Here is a 21,510-nt window from a genome sequence, read left to right as displayed (position 1 = left end):
TCTGCAAGCCTCAAACTGCTGAATAAGCTTTAGGGTAGGCAAGGCTGTGCCTCCCAAACAGCCTGGCCCTGCCCCCTATCCGACCCCACCCACTTCCTGCCCCTCGACTGCCCGCCCCCCCCTCAGAATCCCCGACCCATCCTGCTCCTTGTCCCCTCACCTTCCCCCAGAGACCCCCACCACCACCACCCCGGGACCCCACCCCTGCTCCCTGTCCCCTGACTGCCCCGACCCCTATCCACCCCCCCGCTGAGTCCTGACAGACCCCCGGAACGCCCACGATCCAACCCCCTCATTCCCTGACCGCCCCCCCAACCTCTGTCCCCTCCCTGTCCCCCGGACTCCCTGCCCCTTAGCCAACCCCCCCCACCCCTTACCCCTGGCTCCCCCCTCACCCGGAGCCTCAGCCCATCCAGCAGTGTCCCTCGACAGCTGCAGTGTGGCTCCTGCAGGGCCCCTGAGCTCCTCCGCTCAGCCCAGAGCTCCCAGCCCCGCCCCCTGACCACGCGTTTCTGAGGGGCGGGGCTCAGGGGCCCCGCCGGAGCCACACTGCAGCTGTTCAGGGATGCCGCTGGATCCGCTGAGGCTCCAGGAGAGGGGCGGGGCCGGGGAAGGAGCCTCAGCCATTCTCGGGGCCCCTGCAGAGCACGGGGCCTGGGGCAAATTGCCCCACTTTCCCCCGCCTCTGGGCGGCCCTGCACTGTGGTGGGAACAGACCTCAAGGGTGCTATAGCTGGAAGCAAGCCAAACCTGAGTGAAGGGAGGGGGGTGGGATTTTGCTGGCCAGTGAAGGGTCTGTCATAGCTGGTAACTGTGAGCCCACAGCTGGATCAGGGTCACCTTCCCTTTTTGGGGATGCAGGAGTGTCTGCCTCAGAGGGGAACCCAGAGAGAGAAATCCAGACAGAAGGTGAGGGGGGACAGGAAGGTCTGCCCATCCTTTGTAGGGAGCCTTTACCCCAGGGGGAGGGTGGAGGATCTGCATCTAAAATGCAGACCCCTCACCTGTGGATCAGGTTTTGAGGAAAGACCGGGGGTCAGATTTCCTGGAGGGGAAAGTCCACCCAGCTGACCTGTTGGGAACAGAGAAGGGGATGACCAAGGGGATCTTACCAATCCAAAGCACTCCGTTAAAGAAGTTCCCAGACCCTACCCTAAAATCTAAAGTATGCCATGTTAATTATCAAAAGCCTTTTTATTCCCAAGAAATCAAGGTTCTCCAGTTTACAGCCCAGGAGAGAGAAGATGCTAAGTGGCCTGAACGAGTCTACTACAAAGGGAAAAACAACGGTGGTGTAGAAGAGGTGAGCCTTTCCACCACCCTTGGGCATAAGCAGTGACAGCAAATCCAGGAGCTGTGCACCAGCTTCACGCCAAAGCTTTCAGCCACCCCAGGACGGACAGAACAGAGATACCACTCCATTGACACAGGCAATGCTCGCCCAATTAGAGCCCAACCCTACCGGATGGCTCCTCAAGCCAAAACTGCAATAGAAAGGGAGATCAAGGACATGTTACAGATGGGTGTAATCCATCCCTCTGAGAGTGCATGGGCCTCTCCAGTGCTTTTGGTTCCCAAACCAGATGGGGAAATCCACTTTTGCATGGACTACAGTATGCTAAATGCTGTAACTCACCCAGAGAACTATCCAATGCCACACATAAATGAGCTGTTGGAGAAACTGGGATGTGCCCAATTCATCTTGACCTTAGACTTAACTAAGGGGTATTGGCAAGTGCCGCTAGATGACCCAGCCAAAGAAAGGTCAGCATTCATCACCCATGTAGGGCTGTATGAGTTTAATGTGCTCCTTTTCAGACTGCGAAATGCACCTGCCACCTTCCAGAGATTGGTAGATAACCTTCTGGCTGGATTTGGGGAATTTGCAGTTGCCTACCTTGACAATGTGGTCATATTCTCAGATTCATGGGCAGAACACCTGGCACCTCTGAGGTTCAACAAGGACAAGTGCAGAGTCCTGCACTTAGGATGGAAGAATCCCATGCACTGCTACAGACTAGGGACCGAATGGCTAGGCAGCAGTTTTGCAGAAAAGTACCCAGGGGTTACAGTGGATGAGATGCTGGATATGAGTCAACAGTGTGCCCTTGTTGCCAAGAAGGCTAATGGCATTTTGGGCTGTATAAGTAGGAGCATTGCCAGCAGATTGAGGGATGTGATCATTCCCCTCTTTTGGCATTGGGAAAGTCTCATCTGGAGTACTGTGTCCAGTTTTGGGCCCCACACTATAAGAAGGATGTGGAAAAATTGGAAAGAGTCCAGTGGAGGGCAACAAAAATGATTAGGGGGCTGGAGCACATGACTTATGAGGAGAGGCTGAGAGAACTGGGATTATCTAGTCTGCTGAAGAGAAGAATGAGGGGGGGATTCGATAGCTGCTTTCAACTACCTGAAAGGGGGTTCCAAAGAGGATGGATCTAGACTGTTCTCAGTGGTACCAGGGATAGAAAAAGGAGTAATGGTCTCAAGTTGCAGTGGGGGAGGTTTAGGTTGAATATTAGGAAAAACGTTTTCACTAGGAGGGTGGTGAAGCACTGGAATGGGTTACCTAGGGAGGTGGTGGTATCTCCTTCCTTAGAGGTTTTTAAGGTCAGGCTCGACAAAGCCCTGGCTGGGATGATTTAGTTAGGGATTGGTCCTGCTTTGAGCAGGGGGTTGGACTAGATGACCTCCTGAGGTTCCTTCCAACCCTGATATTCGATGATTTTATGAACACCTGCAAGCTGTCTTCCAGCGCATAAGGGAGGCAGGATTAACCATTAGGGCCAAAAATGTCAAATAGGCCTAAACAGGGTAATGTGCCTTGGACACCAGGTGGGTCAAGGAATCATCAGCCCCCTACAGGCTAAGGTAAATGCTATGCAAAATTGGCCTGTCCCAAAGTCAAAGAATCCTTCTTGGGGTTGGCCAGGTATTTCAGACAAATTGTACCACATTACAGCCAAATTGCCACTCCACTGACCGACCTAACCAGGAAAAAACAGCCAAATGCAGTTCAGTGGACTGAGAAATGTCAGAAAGCCTTTAACCAGCTTAAGTGGCCCTTACATCTGTCCCTGTACTAAGGGCCCCAGACTTCGACCAACCTTTTGTTGTAACCACAGATGCGTCCAAGCGTGGTCTAGGAGCAGTTTTAATGCAGGAAGGACCAGATCAACAATTCCATCCTGTCATGTTTCTCAGCAATAAACTTTCTGAGAGGGAAAGCCACTCGTCAGTCTCAGAAAAAGAATGTTACTCCATTGTGTATGCTCTGGAGAAGCTATGCCCATGTATTTGGGGATGGCGTTTCCACCTGCAGACTGACCATGCTGCACTGAAGTGACCTCACACAGTCAAGGAGACGAACAAAAAAACTTCTTCGGTGGAGTTTAGCTCTTTAAGACTTTGATTTTGAAATACAACACATTTCAGGAGCCTCTAACAAAGTGGCTGATGCACTCCCCGGGGAAGGTTTCCCAGAATCAGGCGGGTAAAAATGTCCCTGTATTCTGTCATTGTAGTCCTTAAAATGTGGAAAATACTTTTTAGTTCTTCATGTAATTAGTAGTAAAATTAGAGGTGCATGTATCTTATTAACTCTGTTTTCCTAAACCTCCAGGAAGAAATCCCAGCCGTGTGGACCTGACCTGAACTAGGCTGTCCAATGCCGTCTGTGATTTGGGGGTAGCATGATAAATGGGTGTGTGTGTGATAAATGAAGTGGTGGGGTAGCTCTCTTTTATGGATACCCAGCCATCCAGTAGCTATAAAACCCCTCTTAGTAGCTGTTCTCTAATTGCTCTACCTGTAAAGGGTTAAAAAGTCTCACTGCGATGCATAGGTAAAAGGAAGGTACCTGGCCAAAAGAGCCTAAAGGAAGGCTAGAACTTTTTAAAATTGAAAAAAGACTCCCCTTTTGCCTGTCTGTTGTTGCTCTCCCAGGGAAAGGCGGACAGGGCATAGCTATGCTATAAGAAACTTGGGCCAGATATGAAAAATCATCAGTATCATACCTAGAAACTACTCATTTAAAACCCCAGATATGTGAGTAGATCAAGAAATGTCTAGGAAGATGTGATTAGGTTTATCACTTTTATTTTGTTATGGCTTGTGGATTCCTCTGTGCTAATACCAGGTGCTTTTGTTTTGCTTGTAACATTTAAGCTGGAGCTCAAGAAAGCTATTCTTGGTGCTTAATTCTTGTAGTTGCTCTTTTAAACTCTAGCAATAGCCCGAGTTCCCAGATGCATTTTCTTTCTTTTTTGTTATTAATAAAATTTACCTTTTTTAAGAACAGAATTGGATTTTTGTGTCTGAAGAGGTTTGTGCGTGTTGTTTAATTAGCGGGTGCCAACAGCTGATTTCCTTTTTTTTCTTCTTCTTTCTCAGCTCTTCCCCAGAGGGGGGTGAAAGGGCTTGAGGGTACCCCACAGGAAGGAATTCCCAAGTGCACCTTCCTGGGCTCTCAAAGGGATTCTGCACTTGGGTGGTGGCAGCATCTGCCAATCCAAGGTCAGAGAAAAGCTGTAACCTTGGGAGTTTAATACAAGCCTGGAGTGGCCAGTATTAATTTTTAGAATTCTTGCGGGCCCCACTTCTGCACTCGAAGTGCCAGAGTGGGGAATTAGCCTTGAGAGGCCTAAACCCCGCTCTCTAAAGGGACTTAGGGAGGCACAATCCCAGCTGAGGGCCTTCTGCTGCACTCAGGCATCAGTGGTCAGCACAGCCTTTCCTGGAACAAATGCAGCAGGAGAAATTGGGTATCCATTGCTGAGTGCTGAGCTCTGGCCTGGTCTGTCCGGCAGGGCGGGGCCTGCTGTCCCACTGGCTGGTGGGGGGCTCTGCAGGGAGAATGCAGTCAGATTGGGCACAAGTCCCCAAAGTGCCACCTACCTGTTTCTCAGCATGAGCAGGGACTTAATTTGCAATCCCCTGGCAGATCCTTCGATCAGATTCTAACTAAGTAGCTTTCCCTGTGGCTCTGGTCTCCTCCACCCCCCTCACTCGAGTCAGGTTCAATCCTGCCCCATTTTCCTGATCTTGTCCTTCCCATCTAATTTACTCCCGGTCGCCCGACACTCAGCACAGTGAGAGCCAGCAGTGACTCTTGTGACAGTCTGTCCCCCTATGTTCACCCTTTTTAAAGACTATGATAAATTTTGTAAAAAGTATGCTGTGTGAGGTATCCTTTGAAAACTCATAATTTGCTGATCATTATTATCCTGGAAAAATGTGTGTGACAACATTGTATGTAAATTATGAGATTCTACTGTATGATGTTTTTGAGATGTTCCAAGTCTGGAAAAAACAGCCACGAACTGGTTCCTCAGAGACAAATGGCAAACTGATGCCTCAGCCAGCTGTCAACAGGATCAAATGGACTGGCTAAGTGGCCATTCTTTGGCAGGAAAGAGGATGTGGGTAAAAATTTACATTTTGACAAAGGAACAGCTTGAGATTCCTGTCCAAACAGACTTTCTGTCACCTGAACCTCAGCTGGAGGTGGTTTTCAAAAAAAGAAAGCTATAAGAAAGGGGAATGGACACCTCAAAATACTCCTTCCTTTCTCTCTGCTCATGGCATCAGCAACAATTGAAAGACATGGAAAGTAACACTGAACTGGAGGAGGGATCCTCTGAGGTCCTATTGTAATTTTTGTGCAAAAAACACGCTAGTGTCTTCACTAGAAATCCACATTTTGCACTGAAACTCAGCAGTTTCAGCACAAAAATAAAACTACTCCAACAAGAGTCTTTTTGCTTTTTGCCCTGATTCTTTTGCGCTGATGTGTCAGTGAAGACCCTTGATTGCTTTTACTGGTCTAATTGCCCTCCAGAGCTGTCCCACAAAGCAGAGCGGGAGTGGCCGATCTTTGAAACTCAGCAGTCCTGCCTGCACGTATGCGCCCCTCCCCATTAGCTCTGTTCTAACAGCTGGTGCTGTCACTGCTCTGGACCACAAAACAAATCATTATTGTGAAATGCTCCTGCTGCCTCCCACAATGCAAAGAGAGGCAGACAGACAGAATGTGCTGTGCAGAGTCAGGAAGGGAGGCGGGGGCTGGAGTTGGGGTCTCCCCCTCCCCCTGCATTAGGACTGGTTGCTTCTGGCAACTGTCACACACACACATCCACCCTTGCCACAATAATGATTTACTTTGTATCCCGGAGCAGTGCATAGTGGGATATCTACCACAGTGCACTCCTCTCATCTGCAATGCAAGTGCTACATATGTAAACACGCTCTGATGCCTGTGGAAAACAATGTGAACACAAACCAGCGCTTTTCTATCACTGACAAAACTGTCTGCAAAAAAACTCTGCAAGTGTAGACATAGCCTTACCTTCTGTCAGTTTGCCTGCTTGTTCTGCAGCTCCTCCTGGCAGGATTTTGGAGAACATGCTCTCTCCATCCACCCCGGGCTGTCCAGCTGCTGCCCCAGTGGGTGGGGGAGCCCCTGATGGCTTCTGACCCACTTTAATACCTGCCAGGGAATATATAGAGCTATAGTAAGGAGGAGAACCCAGCCACAGCCCCTCCCCAGCATGGGCAGCGCCTATGTGACTTATTAGAGCTGGGGCCAGAGCTCAGGTGCTTTCAGCTGCCAGGAGTCTGTGGCATGATTGGTTCAGATTAGGGCAGGCTGCTTTTGGGCACCTTCTGCACATCTGCTTCCCTGACTGGGGGATGCCAACCCACCCTGGGTCAGTGCTGACCCCTCTCCTGCCCTGAGAACCATGACTGCCCAGTGCTAGGCTGGGGATCTGGCCCCATTCCATAGCCTGCCAAGAGCAGGACGCATTTGTTTCCAGGCCCCGAGTGATCTCAGCCTCTGAATGCTGTGATGTGCTAGGGAGGGATAAAAGTGGATCTTCTCTTTGGAGAGATCAGACAGCCATGGCCCTAGTGAACACAGCTGGTGCCTGGCTGCTCTTTCAGTGCCAAGGGCACTGCCAGCCAGCATGGGCGCAAGAGGCCTGGCAAGATCCAATGTGTCGATCTGTCTCACTGACCTGCTGCAGTCGTTCCCAGTGGCTGTGCTTGGGGCACCCTCCTGTGTGGTGGTGGCACTTTTGTGGTGGGTTTGGGCATATCCACCTGATCCGCTTTTGGCTGTAACATGAAATGCATATTTCAGAATTCCCCTGGTCTCTCTGTGCATAGGTGGGCAGGTGAGTAGGGCATGGGGCCAGCAGAACAGGAGTCCCAGGGGCATAGGGGCACATCAGTAAGCGCCGGCAGAAAATCCAGCCCTCGCACCAGGCCAAAGACTATATCAACCCAGGATCACGCATGTCGCCTCCTGGGAAACCCAGCCAGACACCCCTCAGCTCCCAGCCACACACATGCACATCACCTCCCACACACAAAGGCCTGCCTTGCAAGCCAGCCCAGCTCTCCAAGGCAATCGCCCAGCCTCTATCATACCTCACAATCCACAGCCAACTCCACCCAGTTAGCTGCTCCCTCCTCTGCACTTCCTCAGAGGGCAGGTGCTGGGCCTGACTCAGGACGTAGCTGGTCAGGGGAAGGCCTATGCACCGGTCTGGGGGCATGGATTGTCTGCCCAGATCCCCAATCCCATCTCCTCCCCTCTCCCCCTACCCCAAATCCTTGCTTCCTTCACATGGCCCCTCCCATCTGTTCTCTGTCCTGATCCCCACATTCCCCACTCCCTCCTCCTTGGCTCCCCCCCAGCCCTCCGATCTTCCCCAGTCTCATCTCTCCCTTATGCCCTCCATGCTCAGCTGGCTGTGCTGGAGAATGGAAATAGCTGGCAGACCTGAGCAGTGCCATTGGCTCATTGTGCTGTAAGGCTTGTCCTGGCCAAGTGGGGGGAGGAGGGGTGGTAGCTCCGGGTATGTTTGACTGGACAACTGGAGCCTGAAGTCAGGCAATAAAGGGTGAAATGGAGGGATTTTATTCCTGCTCTTAGTGCTGATCTTGGCAGTCTCAGCTCTGCCACTCCCCTGAGATCTCCATAATGTGACTCCTTTCCTGCTGTGGCACATCCTAGTTAAGTCTCCTGTGTGACAGAACACATCAGCTACCTAGCAGCCGGGGCCCTCCTCACTGCATGATGTACTCCTCAGTGCTGCTTGGACTGGGGGAGCTCATGACAGTGCACGGCCTGTGCCTTGGGATGCACCAGGGGCTCCCGGCCTCTGCCTCCTTCCTGTGCAACCAGATCCTCCCAGAGTGCCATCCCCAGTGCTGCAGGACAAACCATCAGCCAGGCACCTGCTGTGTAAATGATGAACCAATGGCCAAAGAGCATGTGCACTTACTAGTCCTACTTGGTGACTGCCTGGCTGTGCAGGTAGGGTTGACTGGGGCTTCCCGACATGCTGGGATTGGATGGGTTGTTGTTGTGGTGGCCGAGAAGAGGGTAGTCCTTGAGCCCCCGGCTGCTGCTGCAGCCTAGCTTGCTGCTGCTGCTGCTCCTTCTGTGGCTGAGGAGGTTGCTGTAAAGGGCCTGCTTGCTGTTGTGGAGACTGCCTGGCTGATGGCTGCTGCTGCCTGGATGGCAGCTGCTGCTGCCCGGATTGCTGCTGTCTTGTTTGTGGCTGCTGCTGAGAATGGTGCAGCAAGGGCTCTCCTTTCGGCTGTTGGGGCAGTGGCCCATGCTCCACCTGCCGTTGGGATTTCTGGGACTCTGAGGTATGGTGGTAGCTGGATGGCTGCTCAGACTGCTGTGAATACTCTGCTGAGCTGGAGGGGAAAGCTGTCTGGGCTCTCATGTCTGACTGCTGGGCCTTCTTCTGGGCAGATGGCTGCATGTGTGTGCGGGCTTCATGACGGCCCTGGTCTCGGGCATGCTGCTTGGATGTCCTCCTGGGCTGTTCATCACTTGGGTGGCGGGAAGAGGCTGAGTGCCTGCCATACTCTCCATGGTGCCGGTGGTCTTTGGAAGAAGAGTGACGTGCCTGAGAATAGTCATCGTGCTGCCACAGATCTTCATCTGGAGGCTCATCGTAATCATGAAAGGTGTGTTTGATGGGAGGTTTCTTCTGGGAGGAGAAGTGGCCAGTGTAGTGCCTTACCCGCTCTGAGCGAGCTTCCCTGGGCTTATCAAACCAGTCTGTCTCCTCCTGACCCAAATGATAGGCTTCAGAAACCAAATACAGAGCACAGTCAGTCTCTCGGTCCCAAGGTGGGAGCATACCCCACACTGAAGCCATGCAATGAGATAAAAGAATGCAAGCAGCTTATTACATGCATCTGGGACACATCATAGACCCCTCCCCAACAAATACAACACAAAGTTACATGCAGCAGGCACTGAACACTGATATGCTACCACCAGACACCCGGAACGTGCAGTGGAACAAGGGAGAAAGGCACATGGTACGCAAACGCAGGCTGGGAGACTGTCTTTGCAAATGACCCATCGGAGCATGCTCTGGGGTATGTCACCACAGGTAACTGTTACCTTCACTGTCTGAAACAACACAATGTGAATCATCCATGATGTAACCTTCTTCATGCTTGTAAGAGTGGTTCCTTGGCACATCTTTGATATGTTCTTGCACATCAGGCAATGAGTGGCTGGAGCAGAACTGGGAACAGCTGTCCCCAGAGGACTGAGGGAGAGGTCCACCTGAGGAGCGGGACACACCCACAGACTTTCCTAAAGGGCTGATGGGACTTTCCTCTTCTGAGGTCTGTGTACGAATCGGAGGCCGCCCACGACTCTGACTCATACTAAGGGAAGATGGTTTGGAGCTTCCTTTCTGAGGCTTCTCCATGCACTCTCTCTCATAGGACTTGCTTCTGCTGCTGGCATCACGGCTTGATGTTTTTTCTGTCCCATAACCAGATGATCTAGATCTGCTTCCAGTGCTGTATGCTCGATCGTCCTCTTCTGTCATATCCCTGCTGGACATGCCATAGTATTTCTGCTGCTCATACACATTCTTCTTGAGGCCGTAGGTGATCTCGTCCTGAAGCTTCTTTGCCCTGGATGCCACATTGCTGCTGCTGCTGATAGACGTAGTCACTGTGTAGGAGGCCAGGTCCGACTCCACATCTTTGGCTTCCTCTATGGGGGAGAATTTGGAGATCTTTTGCTCCATGCCTTGTTTCCTGTGTTTACTGCGCTTGGACGAGATGACAGCAGGAGCCAGGTTTTTGGAGGAATGCTTCTGCATCCCCAGTCCAGAGCCATGCTTGTCTGAGCGTGTGGAGTGCCGATAATCGTCCCCGTAATAGGAGCAGGGGCCGCTGGAGCTGCTTGACATCCTGCCATTGCTCTCCATGCCCCTATGGTAGCTGTTCTTCCCCCGATGGTCGGCACCATGCTGATCATACATATCCTCCTCTGACTCCTCCTCTGCTTTGGAGTAGCAGCAAGTTCTGCTGGAGCCTTCCATCTCCACCAGCTCACTCTTCTCTTTGATTTGGTGGCCAGTGCTGCTCTGCACCTGCATCTCCCCCTTGTGGCTGTCTGCCGCAGTGATCTCTTTGGTCAGCTCACTGATGTCCTCAATCATCACATAGTTGCGGGGAATGTTCTGCTCCAGGTTTGCGTACAGAGAATCTGAAGAGTAACTGGCTGAAGGGCTTTGCACAGCATTGCTCTGGTCAGCTGGCCTGGCCTCTGGGGCCTTGTGCTGGGCATAGCTGCTGGTCACTGTCGTGGGGCTGTATGTAACTTCTGGGGCTGCTGAGGAGATCACCACGGTGGGATTTCCAATCACTTCATAATTAGTGGGAATCTTTTGCTCCAAGTCTGCTAGTGATGTCTGCCGTGGCTTCTGGTGCATGGCGTGCACATCTGGCTGTGTTTGGAAGAGGGCACTCTGTGCCGGCTGTGAGGGCGGCTGGTTGGGATATGTGGTCTGAGCTTGGTAGTGATGAGGTGGCCGAAAGCCTTGATGGCTCTGCAAGCCCAGCTGGGGCCGGTAACTGGTGCTGGGAGGGAAGCTGTGTGTCTGATATGTACCTTGGGAGGGGAAGGCGGGGAGCTGACCAGCCTGGAAGCCATTCTGAGATGTGCCACTGCTGACCGCAGGGTAATGGGGGTGCTGGAGCCGTGTTTGCTGGAAGGCAGCAGGGCCTGGTGGGGCTGCTGGGTATGGGTAGGGGGCGTAGGAGGAGGCTGATGTGTACTGCATGCTGGAGAAGTCAGCGTAATGGTTAGTGGGGGCAGTGCTAGGTCTGCTGAGCAGACTGCTGCCCTCATAGCTGGAGAGGCGTAAATTGTTCAGCTCACTATCAGACATGTAGTCCCGGTTCTCACCTAGGCACCTCAGGTAAGGGTAATCCCGCCCTCCCCTCTCCTTCAGAAGAGACTCCTTCCTCTGAGTAATGCCCAGCTCCAAGTACTTCAGCTTGGCATCGATCTCCTTCTCTTCCTCATCCAGCTCCGCTTGCTTCTTCCGCAGCTTCGTGGACTCATGCTCCACCAGCTTCAGGTCACGGTCGATGTCTCTGAGAAGGCTGGCTTTGGTTACCTGAGTGGCCTGCTCTCCTACTCCCTTCTGCATGAAGCTGGGCAAGTACAGCTGGGAGTGGGCTTGGCTGGCCAGGGGCAGGTGAGCTTCCTCCGGAGGGGGGCTGGGTAGTGTCCGCTTCACCTTCCGCATCAGAGTGTTTGACTGCAAAGCAGAGATCTAGAAAACAATTGAAACTGGCATTAATCCTAGACACTGGGAGTGCTGCAACTCCCTCAGGATAACGGTGAGGTGAGAACTCTGTCCTGCTGCAGTGTCTTTCAGCAGAGCTTATCAAAGTGCTTAAACATTCATTTCTTAAGCCTCGGCATATCCCTATGTTATCACTGCAGTCAGTGGAGAAATGGGAAACTGAGATACAGGGACAGTCCACGACTTGCCCAATATCACAGAGTGAGAGTGAGCACTGGAAATAGAGTCCAAGAGGCCTAACTCCTCATCCCCTGCTTCCCTCGGTGGGAAATGAACAGCTGCCCAGTGCTCATGGCTGTGTGGTGGAGTGGGCAAGGCACTTAACTACAATCCTGAAGGTTGGGGGAGCTGAGTCTCACTTGATCGCACACTAAAACGCCACATCCAAGTCACCCAGTGGCAGTCAGAGGTGGTCAGACGTGATGCTGGCCACATCAATGCCTTGTGCACTGTTAGCTGTGAAACTGGCACACCTTAACCAGGTGAGCCTGCGGAGCCATTGGCTCAGAGGAACTCTGGTGTTGGTCCTTGCTGCCTTTTGATTAGCATGTACGTCGGCTGTACTGTGAAGTATGTATCTGCTGCACTATCACTGCACATGGAAATGACCACACCAGCAATGAGAAAAAATAAGAGCCAACTTTACTCTTTTCCCCAAACTGAACCAGAACAGAAACAATCCAAACTGGTTCTGAGGTTTCAAAGAATTAAGTCAAAAATGCCTCGTAAGGGGACAATTGTAACTTGTGGGATGGAAGAGGAACATCCTTTCCTGTGGGACTAGTGGAGCTCTGCAACAGACAACTGCCCACAGGCCTTGGGGGGAGTTGTTGGGGTGGCAAACCTTTCTAGGGTCCAATAAGAAGGCCCCTGGGAAGGCTTTGGCAGTTAAACTACAATACAGAGATGTATGTTAAACCCTCCCTAGGATTGAAAGGAAGCCACTCAACACACAGCTGTGCAAATGCCCAGGATGGGAGCAGAGACACCATCTAAAAGGCACTTTTCTGTGGCTCTGAAACATCTTATGAGCTGACTTGAGAATTTTAGGTGATCTATTTTCACTGCAAAATAACCTGGATGGTTGGGTGAAAAACTACACAAGATGTGGTCCTATGGAAGGCGATCTCCCCTGAGCTTCTGACCCTCAAATCTTATCTCAGCCTTTAAGAGTGATGGAATCCAACAAGCCACAGCTTATATTGGCTGAACAACGAAGGCAAAGGCCAAGTCTTCTAGGCAGAAGCTCAGTGAGAATACCAACCACCTCTAATGTCTTCTGTGGAGATTTATGGAGAGTGGCTGAGGAGTAGGACCCAGGCAGAAGGGACAGCATGGGATTTGGGGGATCCAGAAGGGCAGCACTGGAACCTGGGATGGGGATGGGGGGGGCGGGGCAAGTGGGGAAATTTGCCCCAGGCCCCGGGCCCTGCAGGAGCCCCCGTGAGAGTTTTTCGGGGCCCCTGGAGCGGTGTCCTTCACTCGCTCTGGGGGCCCCGGAAAACTCTCGCGGGGCCCAGGCCCCCAGAACTTCCTCCGCTCCAGGTCTTCAGCGGCAATTTGGCAGCGGGGGGGTCCTTCTGCTCCAGGACCCGCTGCCGAAGTGCCATGAAGACCCTGCGACGGGGGGAGTCCTTCCACCCCGGGACCGGGGGAAGGAGACCAAAGCCCTGAGGTAAGTGGGGAAATGGGATACCGGGAGGAAGCACAAGCAGGAGAGTGCAAGAGGGGAGGACTCCTGTCTCAGACCGAGAAAGCGGGACAATCAGCGAGTTATCTTAAGTGCCTATACACAAATGCAAGAAGCATGGGAAACAAGCAGGGAGAACTGGAAGTCCTGGCACAGTCAAGGAACTATGTTGTGATTGGAATAACAGAGACTTGGTGGGATAACTCACATGACTGGAGTATTGTAATGGATGGATATAAACTGTTCAGGAAGGACAGGCAGGGCAGAAAAGGTGGGGGAGTTTCATTGTATGTAAGAGAGCAGTATGACTGCTCAGAGCTCCGGTATGAAACTGCAGAAAAATCTGAGAGTCTCTGGATTAAATTTAGAAGTGTGAGCAACAAGGATGATGTCGTGGTGGGAGTCTGCTATAGACCACCAGACCAGGGGAATGAGGTGGATGAGGCTTTCTTCTGGCAACTAGCAGAAGTTAAGTACCAGAGGGATAGCCGTGTTAGTCTGGATCTGTAAAAGCAGCAAAGAATCCTGTGGCACCTTATAGACTAACAGATGTTTTGCAGCATGAGCTTTCGTGGGTGAATACCCACTTCTTCAGATGCAAGAAGTGGGTATTCACCCACGAAAGCTCATGCTGCAAAACATCTGTTAGTCTACCAGAAGTTACTAGATCGCAGGCCCTGGTTCTCATGGGAGACTTTAATCACCCTGAGTCTGCTGGGAGAGCAATACAGCGGTGCACAGACAATCCAGGAAGTTTTTGGAAAGTGTAGGGGACAATTTCCTGGTGCAAGTGCTAGAGGAACCAACTAGGGGCAGAGCTCTTCTTGACCTGCTGCTCACAAACAGAGAAGAGTTAGTAGGGGAAGCAAAAGTGGATGGGAACCTGGGAGGCAGTGACCATGAGATGGTCGAGTTCAGGATCGTGACACAAGGAAGAAAGGAGAGCAGCAGAATACAGACCCTGGATTTCAGAAAAACAGACTTTGACTCCCTCAGGATGCTGATGGGTAGGATCCCCTGGGAAAATAACATGAGGGGGAAAGGAGTCCAAGAGAGCTGGCTGTATTTTAAAGAATCCTTATTGAGATTGCAGGAAAAAAACATCCCGATGTGTAGTAAGAATAGTAAATATGGCAGGCGACCAGCTTGGCTTAACAGTGTAATCCTTGCTGATCTTAAACACAGAAAAGAAGCTTACAAGAAGTGGAAGCTTGGACAAATGACCAGGGAGGAGTATAAAAATATTACTCAGGCATGCAGGACTGAAATCAGGCAGGCCAAATCACACTTGGAGTTGCAGCTAGCAAGAGATGTTAAGAGTAACAAGAAGGGTTTCTTCAGGTATGTTAGCAACAAGAAGAAAGTCAAGGAAAGTGTGGGCCCCTTACTGAATGAGGGAGGCAACCTAGTGACAGAGGATATGGAAAAAGCTAATGTACTCAATGCTTTTTTTGCCTCTGTCTTCACAAACAAGGTCAGCTCCCAGGCTGTTGTACTGGGCAGCACAGTATGGGGAGAAGGTGACCAGCCCTCTGTGGTTCGGGACTATTTAGAAAAACTGTACGAGCGCAAGTCCATGGGGCTGGATGCGCTGCATCTGAGGGTGGTAAAGGAGTTGGTGGATGTGACTGCAGCAGGGGCGGATCTAGCCATTTCGCTGCCCCAAGCACGGTGCCGGTCGCCGGTCCCGCGGTTCTGGTGGACCTCCCGCAGACGTGGCTGCGGAGGGTCCACTGGTCCCGTGGCTCCGGTGGACCTCCCACAGACGTGCCTGCGGAGGGTCCACTGGTCCCGCGGCTCCGCTGGACCTCTGAAGCCAAGGGACCAGCGGACCCTCCACAGGCACACCTGCGGGAGGTCCACCGGAGCCGCCTGCCGCCCTCCCGGCGACCGGCAGAGCGCCCCCCGCGGCATGCCGCCCCAAGCACGCGCTTGGCGTGCTGGGGCCTGGAGCCGCCCCTGGATTGCAGAGCCATTAGCCATTATCTTTGAAAACTCATGGCGAACAGGGGAGATCCCGGATGACTGGAAAAAGGCTACTGTAGTGCCCATCTTTAAAAAAGGGAAGAAGAAGGATCCGGGGAACTACAGGCCAGTCAGCCTCACCTCAGTCCCTGGAAAAATTATGGAACAGGTCCTCAAGGAATCAATCCTGAACCACTTAAAGGAGGGGAAAGTGATCAGGAACAGTCAGCATGGATTCAACAAGGGCAAGTCATGCCTGACTAATCTAATTGCCTTCTATGATGAGATAACTGGCTCCGTGGATGAGGGGAAAGCAGTGGATGTGTTATTCCTTGACTTTAGCAAAGCTTTTGACATGGTCTCCCACAGTATTCTTTCCAGTAAGTTAAAGAAGTATGGGCTGGATGATTGGACTATAAGGTGGATAGAAAGCTGGCTAGATCGTCAGGCTCAACGGGTAGTGATCAATGGCTCCATGTCTAGTTGGCAGCCGGTTTCAAGTGGAGTACCCCAACGGTCGGTCCTGGGGCTGGTTTTGTTCAATATCTTCATTAATGATCTGGAGGATGGCGTGGACTGCACTCTCAGCAAGTTTGCAGATGACACTAAACTGGGAGGAGTGGTAGATACACTGGAGGATAGGGATAGGATACAGAGGGACCTAGACAAATTAGAGGACTGGGCCAAAAGAAATCTGATGAGGTTCAACAAGGACAAGTGCAGAGTCCTGCACTTAGGACGGAAGAATCCCATTCACTGTTACAGACTAGGGATCGAATGGCTAGGAAGCAGTTCTGCAGAAAAGGACCTAGGGGTTACAGTGGACGAGAAGCTGGATATGAGTCAACAGTGTGCCCTTGTTGCCAAGAAGGCTAACAGCATTTTAGGCTGTATAAGTAGGGGCATTGCCAGTAGATCGAGGGATGTGATCATTCCCTTCTATTCGACATTGGTGAGACCTCATTTGGAGTACTGTGTCCAGTTTTGGGCCCCACACTAGAAGAAGGATGTGGAAAAATTGGAAAGAGTCCAGCGGAGGGCAACAAAAATGATTAGGGGGCTGGAGCACATGACTTATGAGGAGAGGCTGAGGGAACTGGGATGTTTAGTCTGCAGAAGAGAAGAATGAGGGGGGATTTGATAGCTGCTTTCAACTACCTGAAAGGGGGTTCCAAAGAGGATGGATCTAGACTGTTCTCAGTGGTGCCCAATGACAGAACGAGGAGTAATGGTCTCAAGTTGCAGTGGAGGAGGTTTAGGTTGGATATTAGGAAAAACTTTTTCACTCAGAGAGTGGTGAAGCACTGGAATGGGTTACCTAGGGAGGTGGTGGAATCTCCTTCCTTAGAGGTTTTTAAGGTCAGGCTTGACAAAGCCCTGGCTGGGATGATTTAGTTGGGAATTGGTCCTGCTGTGAGCAGGGGGTTGGACTAGATGACCTCCTGAGGTCCCTTCCAACCCTGATATTCTATGATTCTATGACCCGCCGCTGAAGTGCCGCTGAAGTGCTTCGGTGGCAATTCGGCAGCGGGGAATCCTCTGGGCGGCCCTGGGATAGGGAAAGCAGTCTCCTACTCCAGTTCTGTGTGGGGTTGCCCACACAAGGACACTCAGGACAGTTAATCCAAATTAACTAAAAGTGTGAATTCAAAGTGGATTAATTAACAGGATTAAACCGCTGTGTGGATGCTCTTATTCAGCATTTAAGTGGACTTAATCCAATTTCGCTTAATGCACTTTGGAAGTGGGTGGGTTTCCATAGGAGGAGCAGGCAGAACTCCTTGCTGGCACAATGTCATCATTTTGACCTGAAAAGATGCCATGAGCAGAAATAAAAGGGTGGCCTGGGGAATGTGTGACTCTCCATGAGAATCTGCAGAGATTCTGAACCCTGATAAGGTGACAACAATCCACAAAGCTCCGTGCATGACGTGCATGATGGGAGCAAAGCCTGTTCAAAGGACTCTGTCTTTTGTGTTCCCAGATGACCCTCCTGAGTGCTGAGATGAGATTGGATGGCCGCTAGCTGAAATCCACCCGGGGAGGGAGGCTGTCAGTGCTCCCCCTATGTGTGTTGCTGGCTCTGGCCCCATTCAGCCCCATGATGAGTGTGCTGATGTGCAGGGCTGGCTCTAGGTTTTTTGCCACCCCAAGCAAAAAATTTTTTGGCTACCCTCCACCCCAACCCTGGGCTCTCCTCTTCCCCCCACCCCACCCGCACCCCCTGCCGCCCCAGCCCTGGGCTCCCCCACACCAGTGCTGACTCCGGCCGCTCCCCCCTCACCTCCAGCCGGTCCGGCACTGGCAGGGTCAGAGTAAGCAGTGGGGCTCCTGGGCCACGCCTGAGCCCAGGGTCCCTCCAGCCAGGGCTCCTGCCTCCAGGACTGGCCGGGACCCGTGAGGGCAGAGCCGGGGGACTGCCCCGGCAGGGGACTGAGGAGCTGGGGCAGGGTAGCCCCAGAGGGAGCAGAGCCCCGGAGAGTGGGATGCAAGCCCCGCATGGCAGCGCCCTGCCCTCTATAGCCCCGCTGCTGCTGCGGCTTCTGGCTGCCCTGCCGCAGTCCATGGGTGGCTCAGGCCGCTTCACTCAGCCCCGGCTGTGGCACTGGGGGGCGGCCGCCCTGCGGCACCTGCAGGCGGCTCCGTGTGCCCCACGAGGCGGCCCCCAGCCCGAGTGTCCCCCGTTCGGAGCCTGCCTGGTCCAGCCACAAGGTGCGGGTGCTACTCCACCCACGGCACGAACTGCATTGGCCCCAGGGCACCCCCTGCGCACGATGCACTGCTGCTGCCAGGGCTGGTTCTAGGCTTTTGCCGCCTGAAGCCAAAAAAAAAAAAAAAAGGATGGCCGGTATGCCACCCCTGAAAATGTGCTGCTCCAAGCACGTGCTTGGTTTGCTGGTGCCTAGAGCCGGCCCTGGACACAGTCGGGGAGACTTGGGTCTGGGAGGGCTCCTGGGGTCACCCTGCAAGAAGTATTAGGCTGGTCGGAGCCGGGGTGAGAGCCTGTGGTGGTGGGCAGGTTACTGGTGTCAGGGCTCTGCACTAAAGCTTCACAGCATAAAGGCACCCATGGTTCCAAGGCAGTTGGTGCCAGAACCCCTCACTGGTCCGGGTGATCCCCAAAACACCCCAGCAACACCTCCTCCACTTCTGCCCTTTGCAGCAATACAACTCCAGGGCCATCACAGGATATTTGTCCTTGTGGCTGGGAAACGCTGTCTGCTTTAACTCCACCCCATTTAATGTGCCCTGGATAATTCCGTGTAACAAGAACAGCTTCCTCTAATCAGAGAGAATGATAGGCCAGAGGGGTCAGAACTGATGCAAGGGCTGGGGCTGCTCAGAGGATGAGTGGTGCTGCCTGCTTCCCAATTAGAACAGTAAATGAATGCAAAGTCATTATGAGGTTGCTTGCCTCAGGACCTATCTGCTAATCACAGCAGTATGGGGCTGGGGAAACCTATGCACAGCAAGTCAGAGAAAGCATTCTTCCACTTGGCATGACTCATTTATATCATATTGTGTTCCTCCATGCGGGGAGGGGTCTCACAGACATCTTCAGCTTGGCTTGACAAACTGGGAAGACACCCAGCTTCCAGTCCTTAGCTTCGTGTCTCTGTCGAGCACTAACAGTAGAACAACAGCTTGGCTGAGAAAGAAAGATATGTCCCTGCAGTCCTAGATGAGATCTCTCTCAAAGCCACACTCTTGTTAGCTGCACACAGCCACGTCCGAGGTGCCAACACTGTTAACCCTCTGGAAGCATCCTATTTCTGATATACTCCAAAGTTCCTTTGCCTGCCACTGAATGCAGTGCAGGTCTGCAGAAAATAGGTTGTTATTAGAAGAGCTCCCCACAATGAGGTTCATTGTTACTGAAGGCTGGTGTGTTTATAGAATATCCCTGATTGGTTCACTCCCTTGGGAAGTATTTGGTTTGCTTCACAAAACAGAAACACTATAACAAAAATCCATGTGCACAATGTCTCAGTTCTCTCGGAAATTACAATTTCTGCACACACTGGAGGAAAGCTAATGCTGTGCACCTTGTTCTGACCTTGCCTAGCACAGGAGTTAGCCTGAACCCTGCCCAGGGATCTCCTGTGCCAATTTACTAGATTAAATACAAGAAACAAGGTCACCTAAAGCAAACGGGTTCATGGAGGGAGCACGGCTTGAGCGGAGCGACACACAGATGGGGTGTGTTCTGCTCAGCAGTACCTGAGCATTAAAAACTGCATTATGTGATGTCTCCTGTATGCAGAGGCTGATTAGGCTTTTGTGGGGCCCTGGGCCAGAGCAAGTGGGGGCCCCTCTTCACCCCTTCTGCCTGCAGTCCCCCAACCCCCTCCATGCTCCTGATGGGGAAATGGGGTCAGGGCATGAGGGCTTGCCCTGCTCTGCTCCCCTGCCCAGTGCTCCTGCTGGGGAGTGGGGTCAGGATAGGGAACTTCCCCTGCTCCCCGGCAGGAGCATCACATGGGTGGAGCGGGTTGGGGTGCGGGGCCCCCCAGTAGGCCAGGGCCTCTGGGCATGCACACCGACTCCCTCTTTGTTCCTCATGCCTTTCTGATGCCCAACAGAAGATATTCTCATTTCAGCTACCTCTGCCCCCAAAAAACATGACAATGGTGCTCTGCCACATTCAGCCTCAGAAAACGAGATGAGCTTTAGAAGGCTGGATAGTGAAAAGTTACAATGTGATAACCAGCTATGTTCATGGCTTGAAGCAGATGACGTGGGCCGTTGGTAAAACACTGCAGCCACTCAGGTGTCAGCTGTCTCCTTTTGAAGGGATGAGCTCTGCACTCAGGAGCATGGGAAACAACCACTGCTTGGGTGGAACTAGCTAACAAGAACAATTATCCCAAGGCTCCAATGGACGGCAGTGAACATCCTGTAGGTGGAGAGGCGAAGGCCCAGATTGTGTCTCTCTCCTCCTCACTGGACAGGGGCTCTAACTAAAGTGCTGCCAGAGGCACTGGGAACAGAGAAGCTACCGGCTAGGCCATGTGTGTCTAGCCTCCTCCCTGTGCAGAACAGTGTCCTGGTGCACAGAGCGGGCGCCGGAAAGAGTCTCTCCTGCAGGTGCCTCCCTTCCCTGCTTCTGCCCCTTTGTAAAAAGCCAACCAGCCTTCAGAATGCTAGGGGGACACTTCTTCCTCCCTGCTTGCTCTTTGCCAGGCATTCGCACACACACACTAGCTCTCCTCAGTTCCCTGTAGGCCCTGTTATACAAAAGACCCTGGGCCCAGTTCAAAGAAAGCAACAGGATAAGGGGCAGTTTGCTCCAGGCAGCCCTCAATTAAACACACTATCAGGCTCTAGATATCCCCACAAGCACCTCCAACTCCAGCCCAGCCACCTGCGAGGAAGACCCTTTGATCAGTGCTGCCCTTACCTGCTCTCAGCCTCCCTCAGTCTGTAGAGTGGAGCAGCACTGGCTCTCCCTGGGCCTGTGCCTAGCCCCTCCTGGTCCTCCAAGTGCATGTGGTTGATACAGAGCATGGAAGGGGACAGCTTTCCACAGTGGGCACCTGGCATCAGCCTATGCTCTCTGGCTTAGAATGAGTTCAGGTGGTCACAGGTATATATTCGCCATTCCAAACTGATGTATCCCAGTCTCAGATCTGCGTGCTGAGAGCACAGAGGTGGCTCTCAAGGAAGTGGAGACAAGATCCAATAGGTGGCTGAAAATTCTCCTCAGGGGAGGTGGGCGACACCATGCCCAGCACACTGGGGCACCTCACAAGGTGGCGCCTGCTTGGAGATCTGGCTTTTATATGTCCCTCTGTCATGCTGCCTGAGCGCTCTCTGGACAGTTAGCATATGCCTAGCTCTGCCACAGTCGGTCATCTCTTGATGATCTCTAGATGGCAGGACACAGATTGTGCCTATGCTCCTGGCATGATTCTCTTCGGGGGTTCCAGAGTGCATCGGAGACATGATCAGGGAGAGGATCTCCTCACTCACTTTCAGAGCTTCATTATGAAGCAATGTTTAATACAGAGGGGAAAATGAGACTCTCAGAAGCCTGCTGAGAGTCTGTCTACAAGAGAAGAGCCCTTCTGCCAGGCTCTGCCTAGGGATTGCTGAGCCCAAAAAGGAAGGCAGCAAATGCCCCAGTGCAGTGGTACAGGCAGTGTGAGGGGAGCAGCTGAGTTTTTAGGGCCTCGCTCTGGCATGCAGGGCACAGCTAGGTGG

The 21,510-nt window shown here is 52.4% G+C and overlaps 1 protein-coding gene across 2 annotated transcripts in view; it reads right to left on the bottom strand.

The window, feature by feature from the left end:
* The window catches only part of BSN (bassoon presynaptic cytomatrix protein), a 463,396-nt gene that overhangs the window by 40,625 nt on the left and 401,261 nt on the right, over nt 1-21,510 (bottom strand). Inside the window, exons 7-10 of one of the 2 annotated variants that reach the window (XM_045023161.1) lie at nt 11,246-11,618; nt 8,292-9,175; nt 7,017-7,116; nt 6,347-6,487 (exon numbers count right to left, since the gene is read on the bottom strand). In XM_045023161.1, the coding sequence (XP_044879096.1) occupies nt 6,347-6,487; nt 7,017-7,116; nt 8,292-9,175; nt 11,246-11,618 (1,498 nt within the window). Of the gene's footprint in view, nt 1-6,346; nt 6,488-7,016; nt 7,117-8,291; nt 9,176-9,436; nt 11,619-21,510 lie in introns of both variants that reach the window. The other variant, XM_045023160.1, reaches the window with a different exon arrangement.

This window comes from Mauremys mutica, chromosome 7 (assembly GCF_020497125.1).
Source record: "Mauremys mutica isolate MM-2020 ecotype Southern chromosome 7, ASM2049712v1, whole genome shotgun sequence".
NCBI lineage: Eukaryota > Metazoa > Chordata > Testudines > Geoemydidae > Mauremys > Mauremys mutica.
Note: the sequence above shows the minus strand (reverse complement) of the source record. Positions and strands in the feature narration are given on the sequence as shown.